The sequence below is a fragment of the Musa acuminata genome, chromosome BXJ2-2 (assembly GCF_036884655.1).
Source record: "Musa acuminata AAA Group cultivar baxijiao chromosome BXJ2-2, Cavendish_Baxijiao_AAA, whole genome shotgun sequence".
Lineage (NCBI taxonomy): Eukaryota > Viridiplantae > Streptophyta > Magnoliopsida > Zingiberales > Musaceae > Musa > Musa acuminata.
In genome coordinates, this window is record NC_088339.1 from 32,420,280 (window position 1) to 32,431,153 (window position 10,874).

Genomic DNA, 10,874 nt, shown 5'->3' on the forward strand with positions numbered 1-10,874 from the left:
ATCATAAGACAATCGCTTTGTCCCATGACGTGGTGCATTCGAGGAAGGGGGCGATGAGCAACGAGGAGGGAGAGGTTGTGAGTTTGAGCTCTCGAGCTTCAGTTGACACATATGACCCGCCCCCGCCCATAATGTTGTGGTTGCTGATCTACTTCTGGATTAGCTCCGTTAGTGATTGTAGTGGATCAAATCGGATGACGAAGATTGATCGCCACATAAAATAAAAGCCCAAAGAGTACAGATTCGATCATATTTATCGTCGCTATCTTTTGGATACTCTCCCCCACCACCACGACACTGAAGGTGAGCGGAAAGAAGAATGAGGGTTTGTTGTCTCTCCCGCTATCGGAGCTATACTCTTTGGGCCTCTATTTTGTATGGTAATCAGTTATTGTCATCTGATCGGATTCCCCTTGGTCACAGGCTGAGCTAATATGGCAGTAGGTCGACGACCACCACATCATTGTGGCCGGGTTGTACGTGTCGTTCGTGCACCGACGAAAGCTCAAGAGCTCGAAGCAAGCGTGCCTCTTCGCTGAGCTCGCTCATGATCTCTCCCTGCTTCTCGTGGCCCACCACCCCCTTCCTCGAATGCTATTGGACAAAGCGATCATCCGATGATTTGAGCACAACATCATGATGGTCACCTCATCTGCCTCCTCTTTCTCCTTTCACGTCAACACAAATGCTTCACCTTCCTCATTACACAGATACCTTATCGTTGTCGATATCAAATCGATTTTAGTAAGATAAACCATCACGTCATTGTCACCGACATCATAACAATCATTCATAGCTATACAAATTTTAATATAAATTTTTTAAATCTAAACATTGAAATGTTAAACGATCTAATTACACGGGTTAATATAATATGTAATTAGTGTTTTTGTCTTCCGACGGCCCGCCTCCCAACCTTGCTCCCTTCCCTGTCCTTCCCCTGCCTGTTGTTTGCTGTCTGTCGCTCTCGCTCCTGATCTCGATCTCTCGCCACGGGCGTCTGTTTTGAAGAAGAAGATGGTGAAGGCCATTTCAAAAGTTCGATCTTGGGGTCGTTTTCGTCATTGACTAACCTCGCTCGTGGCCAGTCGAATGGGCGGTGTTGTACTTGAGGCGACGCCCCTCTAAATGATTGCTCCAGCTGCGATGCGATCATATCTGATGGCGATGAGCGTCGAGAGGGGGGATAAGAGATGAGAAGGCCCTTTGCTTCGGCTTCTTCACGCGTTACCGTCTGAGGGTTTCCCGGGGTTATTCTACGTCTTGGGTTCAGATAAACCCTATTAACAGCCTATTCTTCTCCTAATCCCTAATAAAGTTGGTTCTTTTCGCAGAGAACAAGGTAAAAATCTGACATTTCTCTTTACTCCGACCTTATTCCCTCATCTTTTGTCTCAAAAATCGGATTTTGCATTTTTGGTCCTGATAGGTTTTGAATCTTTGCATGTCCAGTGACTTCTTTTTAGCTGTTTTGCCTACTTTTATACACATCGGAAATTTATCTTGTGTGCGCGTTCTGTACATAACACATACATGCATATCTACGTACATGAGATTTGAGAAGGGGTGTTGGTAGCAGTGTGGGCCCAAGAGAGGTGAGCGGAAGTGTAGATGTGCTTATACAAAATGTAGTAATCTGTTGTTTGCTAGCACTAATTAAGCTTTGCTTTCTGCTCTGGGGTTAGTCTCTTCTCCCATAGAAGATTTGTTCATTTGGTCCATGGGCCAATGCTTAGTAGCCTGGAAGTGCTGCTGTCGCAAGTGACACTGGTTTCACCTATGAAGTGTTGCAGTGGGTGGGCCAGTATTGGGAAATCTTGTTGTGTTGTCATATGGATGCATCCTAGAAACAGTAACACCAAATTGATTCCTTGGTTTGAGTAATTATGATGTAGGAGCAAAGAATCGAAAGCACTTCTCTTTAAAGAGCTTAAGAGAGTTGGAAAAACTTCAAACTTATTAAGGCAACAGTTTATGCACTCATTGTCATCGTAATGGTCTATATCATGGTGAAGTCTGGCCCATTGGCTCAGTAGATTGAGAATGAGTATGAGATAAAAGTCTACCTTAGACTTTTCTGAAGGGACCCAATCAAATATGTATCATTGTCTTTACGTAGTCACTATAATTGATTAGAACTGTGGAATCTGTAGGCTACTTTCTTTTGCATCATTAACATCGTAAAAAGAGGTTTTAAGTAAATTACATGCTTATTATTAAGTGTGAGAATATGTCAAAGTAAAAGCAGACGTGTTCTAGTTGACTTGTGTAGGTTAGGTAGGACCAGAGCTCAATATGCTGAGCCTAGCATGAACTAATCAAAGTTGTTGTCTTGTCCTAATTTTTGTGGACTACCACGTAGTTTTGTTTGCACGATGAACTTTTTCTCCACTTCCACTTTTTGTTATATTTCACACAATTTGCTGGTTTTAGTCTTTTTCCACTCGTGCCAAATTGTATGTCCTTGCTATATCATCTCAACTCTCTCAAATTCCTGTCAAATGGACCTGTTTATCGGGCATAGTTGGATATATCATTCTTTACATATTCTAATTTTGATTTTTTTTCATATTGCATTAAAATAAATAATGTGTTAAACCTCTTCTTGCTTATGGCAGCTCATAGGTCACAATATCAGTACTGTATTGGTTACTACTGAGACTTTCTAGTTTATCCTCATTCAGATGTAACCAATGCAACATATCCCAAATGATACTGACACCTTGCTCAAAACTTTTTCAGTGCTCATATAAAGAAGGTAAAAGATATATGTGATGCTGATTGATGTGATAACCCACTGCTATCTTATTTTATATTCCTCTTCCACCTAATTCTATATAAACCAAAGCTTTTCTCTCAATTATTATTTTTTGTTTGTATTCTTCTGTTGATATTTGTATATTTGCCCCAACATGGGGATGGTGCTCAGTGTTTCTGTCAATTATGAGAATCTGATGTTCCAGAACAATCATATTCAACTAAATAATTAAATTCCTTCTTTTTCTTTTAATCAAAGATATCGATGGTATTCCTACTTTCAGAAAGTAATGATATTCTTGTTGTGGTTTCTTGTTTGTTTCTTCCTATTAGCTTTACTATATGCATATTCTCTTCAAAGTTGAATGGAGACCACCCTAAAAAGTCTACCTCTAAAGTAGAACATCTTATTGTGGATAAAAAAGCCTTCTGCTAGACATAGTCCTCTTCCCTTTTCTGCCATCTTTGCTTTAAATTTGGTGATTTATTTATTTATTTTTAATCTTGAATCAGAGGAAGACATGGAGTCGTCAAGAGTGAAACCACCACCAACGCTGGGAACATTAGTTTGGACTTTCAACAAGTTCTTTCATCTCTGCTGCTCTGTCACTAGCTCTGCCAATGGTGCTGGCATGGCCTCTGATGAAGATGACTACTCAATTCATAAGCTTAAGCTGTCACAAAACTTGAGTGATAATTCCACCATCCTGTCAAAGGGTAGCGGTGATTTCTATGCAGTCAAGCATGAGAAGCAGCAATGGAAGCTCTCCTCGAAGGAGAAAGAAGCGATGGAATCCCTCCTTGCTAACCTCTTTGTAAGCGTCTCTGCTGTTAAAGCTGCCTATGCCCAGCTCCAGATGGCACAGTCACCATATGATCCTGACTTGATATAGTCTTCTGACTTGGCGATTGTATCTGTGCTCAAACAAGTCTCGGAGCTTTGGCATTCCTACTTTGGCAACCACTACATAATCCCTAATCCCACTTGCTCTCAGTCAGCACTTGCTGCCTAAATTGAAGAGCAGCGCAACCTAATCAAGACCTAGCAGATCACCATGAACAAGTTTGAAGATGACCTCAAGCTCAAGGATTCTGATATTTCCTTGCTTCAGGCTGAGCTCATTGAGTCAGAAAAGGATAACTAAGCTTTGGAGTCAAAGCTGCATCCTGTTCCCTCATCCTCAGGCTTGGATGGCCTACACCCTTCTGGCTTAAATCCCACCGATTTCCTTGCCTTCCTCCGGTTCACATTCAAATCCATTTGATCCTTTGTTAAACTAATGATGAAGGAAATGGAGTCAGCTGACTGGGACCTCAGTGCTGCTGTCGGTGCAATCCAACCTGATGTGCTCTGCAGTAACAAGCCTGCTCATCGGACCTTTGCTTTCCAGTCCTATATCTGCCAGAAGATGTTCTCTAATTTCCAGCACAAAAGTTACAATCTTGCTGCCAAGGAAGACCGGTCGATGTGGGGCTGTTGCAAGTATTTTGATGAATTCACTAAGCTGAGATATGTTGAACAGATTCAAAAGCTGAGCCAGCACTCAGCGATCATGATTTTTTTCAGGGTGAAGTATTTGGCACTGGTCCATCCGAGGATGGGATTGTGCTTCTTTCTCAATCTCGATCACAGGGCCATGGTGAGCTCCAGGACTTCCCAAGCTCAGCATTCTTTTCTGCGTTCACAGAGATGGCGAGGCGAATGTGGCTCCTCCACTGCTTGTTCTTCTAGTTTGAACGGGAGTCAGACCAGTTGATCTTCCAGGTGCAGCGGGGGAGACGATTTTCCGAGGTCTACATGGAGAGCGTTGTGGAGGATAACAACAATGATTTGGGAACCACCAGACTCATTCAGGCCTTGGTTGGTTTCACAGTCGTATCTGGGTTCAGATGCAAGGTCTACCTCTCCTCAGCAGCTTCAAATAACAATCAATAGTCATGTTGCGATCAGCTAGCCATCCGTTGGTGCACCAGAGAGCTGTGATATCTATCAGGTGAGAGTGCAATGTGAGAGTAATGAGATGAAAAAGAAGAAAAGTTCTTGATCAATGCCTGTGAATAGAGTATAATAGTAGCTTAGCATGGTCTCTTTGTTCTTTGGCCAAGTAACTGTTGAGCTTATGTATTTGATATTTGTAATGACAGATTAGATGTCGATCAATGGTGCATAGAGTATCCAATGTTGATTTCTGATGGTAGATTAGTGGAGGTTGGTGTAAGAGGAGAGGAGGTATGTTAGATTTGAATTAGATGTGAGGCCATTCATGCACCAGTCTGCTTTAGGTTGCATGGTTTCCCTTCAGGAACCATTTCTTTTGGTGCTCTCTCAGCTGCTGGTGGCTCAGTGGCCACTGGTAGCCTACTGCCGGTTTATGGACAATAGTAAGATGGTCTCTTTGTGATCTAAGAGATCAGAAAGTAATCTCTTTATGTTGGGAATGAAAGGTTGAGTATACATTTTATGTTTTTTGTTTTGTAGTGCATCAATGATGATTCCTACAACTGTAAAGCATAGTTATCAAAATCAAATTGACCTTTGATTGGATTAAACTTAGGTTTATTAGATCACTAGTCAGACCTTTATTAGATCCTTTGTAGCATTCATCTGATCTGTTAGATTGATTCTTGTTAGATTCTTGTGTTGGATTGATTCTTGTTCACCAAGATAGAAGCCTATCTTAAACATATACTCGATCTTAAATTTAGTTGTTTGTTGTGTTAGGGGGATTGGTTGGCAAAGTTGGTGTGATGTCAAAAGGATATTAGGTTTAAGATTAGAGATCCAATTGGAGCTGTGTAGGACCAATTTGACCCATTAATTATGCATAGATTGGGTCAAGTCAGTTCGGATTTCTGGTTTGGTTCACCTCTTTACCCATCACATCGTATCATAGGCCGTATCATCGAGTGCTCTCCCCAAATACCCTTTCGATTTCAGACTGCCACCCTAGATTGCCCAGCCGTGTCATGAGCTTTGCCCTGCAATACAAGCCTAGGAAGAGTTGTTGGAGGTGCTCAATTCTAGGATTTCTGATGTCACCAGTCGAAGTGCGGTGGACATACTCCTCTTCGTCCTCTTCGTCCCCCAAGGTAGTGCCTTTCATCGATTGCGTCTGTCTTCTTTAAATCATCCATCACTTCCAAGTCTTGGCTTTATTTGATGATGGGGGAATCTGTGAGGGTTTTTATTGACGCAGATCGTATTCTTTTGTTGTGGCTTCTTTTCTTATTCTTAATGATTTCTTTCCTTTGGCATGATGGGTTTGAGTTTGGGAACCCCAAAGTTCAACTTTGGGAAGATATTGGGTGGTGAAACTGTAATTTAGTTGGATTTCAGCTGCAATTTATACTGTCTCATCAAAATTGAAGTTTCAATGTACAAGTTGTTCTGGTTAATACTTACCAAATTTCATCTTTTTTTGCTTCTGTTTATCAACCTGTTAGTTACTTTGAAGTTGAAGCATAACAAATTGTTAGTAACTTTATAAGTTAGAGCGTGCAGTTTAGAGTAATGGATTGCTGCAAATTATTTAATTAATTGTATTGATTACACTGTATCCCAGTTTCCTTTATGGAATTCTATCAGCAGCTTTGCTGTAATTTTAGATCAGTGTTCATGTTAATGCCAAAGGCAGTCTCTTTCCTTTTCTGCCTTCCCTTTTCTCCAATCTCCAAATAGGACTTTTCTATGGCACATCAGGTCAGTTGCATACACATGGAAAGAGTTTGAATTCCTATCCATACAAGAGAGGGAAACCTACAGATAATTGATATAAGACCAAGAATGTTATGAAATTTACTAATTGAATTTTTTTTTATCAGCGCATGGTATCTTTATGGTTTCAGCATCAGGCTCTAAATAACTTGGCTTTGTAGAAAGTGACTTTGTTTGCTGATAGTTTTGGCTATGAACTTGCTTACTATTGTCTTATCCTTGAGCAAGAATGAGCCAGCTGCCAGTGGTTCAATGTTAGAGGTTATTTCCCTTTGGGACTTATCATATTACAATCTGATTTTTATACTTGTATGAGATATAGTTAAAATTATGTATCATGCATACTATTTTTTGCAAAATAGTAGCGAATCACTTCAGTAGAAACTAACATCATGCTACAAATCATTGCTAGGTGGGGTTGATGAGACCACTGGAGAAGTTGATCCCTGATGCTATTTCGGATCAAGCAAAAGGTCTGGTAATACTGACTGCTGTAAATGTCCGAATAATGGCTATATAGTTGGGACCTGTAGAGAGGATGGTTCCTGGTTTCCACCATCTGCCATCTCTCTTCATTTGGTTTTGGATGGGAGACCCAGGTCAGTTCATTTCTTTCCCTATGTATGTTTTAATTTTTAACAAATTATTAATTTGAAAAGACTCTTGAGATCATGAGATGAATGAGCGAAATGAGTATTTGAGTTTTTCTCCCCTTGGATGGAGGCAAGCTAACTGATTATATATTGTCCCGAGAAACAAATAGGTTATCAGAACTTTTAGTGGAAATGTGCATTATTTATCAGTTGGTTCAGGATTGAGTGCAGCTGCTGGCACTGTTTGATGTGTGACTGTGGCTGATATATGTGCAGATGATGGTGCCTATAGCTGTAGCTAAGGTATGGGTTGTCCTAACATCGACCTGCTTCTGCGAATTAAGACAGTACGATCATTGTTGTCTAGTCATTATATTTTTCAGATTAGTTGCTGATATAGGTCGAATCAAATTGAGGATTCTTCTTCATTGAACTTGGATTGGCTTCCAAACACCTTGGTGCTTGTTGATAGGACAGGGTGGTACTACAAGAGTGTGCACCCCTCTATATGAATTAGCTCTAAATATTAATGTTGCTTGGACTGCAATTTTATAATATTTATTGACTTATTTTTTACAGTGCATATATATATTTTTTCCTAAGTCTTTTTTTTTAGAGATTTCAGATTAACAAGAACTGCTTCTTACTGTATGTTTATCATGAATTTTCAAAACAAAATCTGTTTTTTCATTTCCTTTGCGTTGCTGTATGGTTCCATGACTCCTGAAATTAGCAAATTCTTGAGTTGGTCTCCCTGCATTCCCATTCCATGCACTTTGAAGAAGTAAAAAATGGAAGGAAATGCCATGCGCTGAAAAGCAAAATAATTTATGCCGATTTCTGATTGGAATTTTCTAGTTGGTGATGATGCCATGTTTAATACTCAACACTACATTGTTGCTCTGGTTGTTCTCCATCGAAAACCTCCGAACCGTCTATTCTTTGTAACATGGCATTTGGGTTTCCTCTACTGCAGGTGCATTTGTGGATTGTTCAACATCACGAAACTCCTGCTTCTCCAGTGCTCCTGCCAAGGCATCAGACATCCGAGGCCTCCTGCAGCCGTTCTCTATATTTGCTCTTGCTGATCTAGTCCTTAAGATAGAAAGTCAACATGATACAGATTTGAACCAAGAAACATTCCTTAGCTGCAAATTTAGTCTCTTAAAGTGATCCTTGTTGTTCTGCATTGCATATTGATCCCTAATCTTTGGTTTTTATGTACAGAGAGTGGCAATTAAATGTTTGAACAGATTAAACTTCACTTTATAAGTGGATTACTTTAATTATCAGTTCTGGTATTCCACAAGTGTACATATTGGAAACATGGAAGTGCTGCTTGTGCCAAAGACTCTTGCTTCTGTCAGAATCTATATGTGGTTATGAGAGATAATACTGCGATTGCTTGGATGTATGCCTTGAAACGCTAATACAGCTTTTCTAGTGTATATATATATATATATATATATATATATATATATATATATATTGCTCTCAGCATCGGTCATCTCTTATGAACCTTCTTCCGCCGGTGCCGGCCTCCCTTTGGCAGTTGTAGTAGGTGGCGGCCACAGGCACCAAGTAATGCTCCATGACGAACCTTTTTGTGCTAAAGTGGTGGCGCAACTCCGGCGTGAACACCGTCTCCCTTCCCATCTGGCGGAGCAGCACGAACACCACCCGGTGGATCCCTGCTGCCGGCCGGGGGCACTCGTAGCACACGATCTCCCTTCCTGTGTCACCAACATCACAGTTAATTGAGGGAGATTAAGCACAAGGATACATATAGAGGAATCTGAGGAACGATGTCATGTTGGCGTGCACATGCACCACACGATCCATGGGATGGTCGTGTGGTGTGGCAATGGCATCTCAAATCCTTCCCCTACTCGAGGTTGAAACCCTTCCATGTGCGATCGTAGCAGAAAGAAGCGACTCGAGCCTTTTGGGAACTGTTCACCATCGTACGTCACTCACCGAAGCTTGCGTTTGTGGTCGCTGGGATGTCCGTCACCAACCTACAAAAGCCATCAGTTAAAGATCCGTCAGCTCTATACCAGCCACATGCCTTTCTTTCTCCGACCTCCCACAGAGAGAGAGAGAGAGAGAGTTGACCAGTGGAGGTACTCCCGGAGCGTCGGGTTGCTCGGGTTGGGGGCGTCGGGATCCACCATCACCTGCCAAAAACAAGAGCGCTAAGGGACTCACCTAACGTGTTCGAGGCGGAACCGGGGTGCAATCTGTGAGAAGAAGAAGAACTCACGAGCGTGTAGAAGATGCGCAGGTCGTCTCCTCCAACCTGAACAAGAGGCTTGTCGACCACAGCAGACGGCTTGAACTCGCTGCCATTGATGACCAGCCTGTTCTTGTACATGACACCGAGCGACACCGATCGAGCGAACGGGTCCAACACATCGCCCACGACATGGCCCAGGATTAGCGGATCCCTCGACATTCTGTGACCGAAGCTTCTTTCCAGACGAAGGTCGATGAGAACACAGTGTTCAGGCGGTCTTTTATAGGAGCTCCGCTCCATGTCAGGCCAACGCGGAGTATCGAGCAGGACGATAAGAGCGCACAGAAAGCAGGAGACACATTTCACCGCCGCGATAATCGTTGAGGAATCTGCTTTTGTGACCGGAGACTCTCATGCAATTATCGGGTGTACGAAAGGAGAGTGGGCCTTAAGTGGACGGGGTGGGTGGGTGGGCTAAGAATGTTATCTTTCTGCATGCACCTCCACCTTTTGTCGTCATCTGATCATTCACGAAGACAGAACAACAGCATCGATCGTGCATGCAAGAAGCAGCACCGCACCAGATGCATCGCAGACTCCATGATGCATTCACGCAGCGAAGGCGAAAAGGGCACAAAGATTCAAGCTGCCCTTTCCGCACACCTTTACCCCATCCCTTGTAAAGCCGGATGATGAGCATACTCGCGATCTTGACGAAACTAACAAGCCCGCTAATCGACCTATATCATCCGACATTCGGAGAGAGAACACATGGAATAGTTGCAGGTCTCATTTGGTTCGAGTTGTAGCAAATATTCGGTCTCGATCTTGATGGCAGGTGGCAGATAACAAGAGAAAGAAACGCGAGTCGTCCCTTCAGAGGTGTCTCAAGAAAAGGAGAGGATGGCTCTGAGAGGATGATGAAGAATTTGCATCTACGGAAGGGATAGAAAGCCAGCGTCCTTCAAGACAAATGCAGATTCCAAGGTTCCATTCTTATTCGGATGTCGTCTTTGTTCGCCAAGGAAGCATATGGGATGTTCCACATCATTGTCTACCTGAGCTGCCTGGAAGCTCTCAATTTCCTTCGAATCATACACGACGAACTCAAACATCATGTTATAATGACATCATCAGCTCCGTAAGCTCAAAGGAAGACAACAGAGAGAGAGAGAGAGAGAGAGAGAGAGAGAGAGAGAGAGAGAGAGAGATCATTTTGTTCTTACATGTCTGTAGAAACGTTGAAAGGCTCCCCCTTTTGTCCATAGAACGTCTTCTCGTCTGTGTTGCTTATTCGATCGTCATACCACTACTTTACTTTTTGTCTTAAGAAAATTGATTGACTTGTGATTGAAAGGTGTCGATTATAGTACTACACATTGAGAATTAAATCCTCGTTATAATTGTTCGAGCTTCACAAAAGTCATAAATCGATATATTACGTTATGTTCGTCACTCATGATAAACTAGGAATATTTTTCTTTGGATCCGATAAGCTTATCGGATTCGACTTTTGGCGTGCGTTGATAGGACCCAAAAGTTTCGATTACGGGACCCGTTTTTTGATCCGACT

At 42.1% G+C, this 10,874-nt stretch overlaps 1 protein-coding gene and 1 pseudogene across 1 annotated transcript; one reads left to right on the plus strand and one right to left on the minus strand.

The window, feature by feature from the left end:
- The first annotated feature begins 891 nt into the window (after positions 1-891).
- On the plus strand, positions 892-8,357 carry LOC135606133 (protein GRAVITROPIC IN THE LIGHT 1-like; annotated as a pseudogene).
- LOC135606134 (protein FLOWERING LOCUS T-like) lies at positions 8,326-9,728 on the minus strand. Its single transcript, XM_065096955.1, has 4 exons — positions 9,329-9,728; positions 9,181-9,242; positions 9,043-9,083; positions 8,326-8,798 (listed from the first exon to the last, which is right to left on the minus strand). Exons 1-4 carry the CDS (start codon positions 9,599-9,601, stop codon positions 8,560-8,562), a joined length of 615 nt encoding a protein of 204 aa, XP_064953027.1. The 5' UTR covers positions 9,602-9,728; the 3' UTR covers positions 8,326-8,559.
- Positions 9,729-10,874: the final 1,146 nt, after the last annotated feature.

Coding starts and splice junctions, on each gene's coding strand:
- LOC135606134 (XM_065096955.1), bottom strand. CDS start 9,601: ATGGAGCGGAGCTCCTATAAAAGACCGCCTGAACACTGTGTTCTCATC. Junction 9,243..9,328: donor TGCGCATCTTCTACACGCTC/GTGAGTTCTTCT, acceptor TGTTTTTGGCAG/GTGATGGTGGATCCCGACGC. Junction 8,799..9,042: donor GACCACAAACGCAAGCTTCG/GTGAGTGACGTA, acceptor TTGGTGACACAG/GAAGGGAGATCGTGTGCTAC.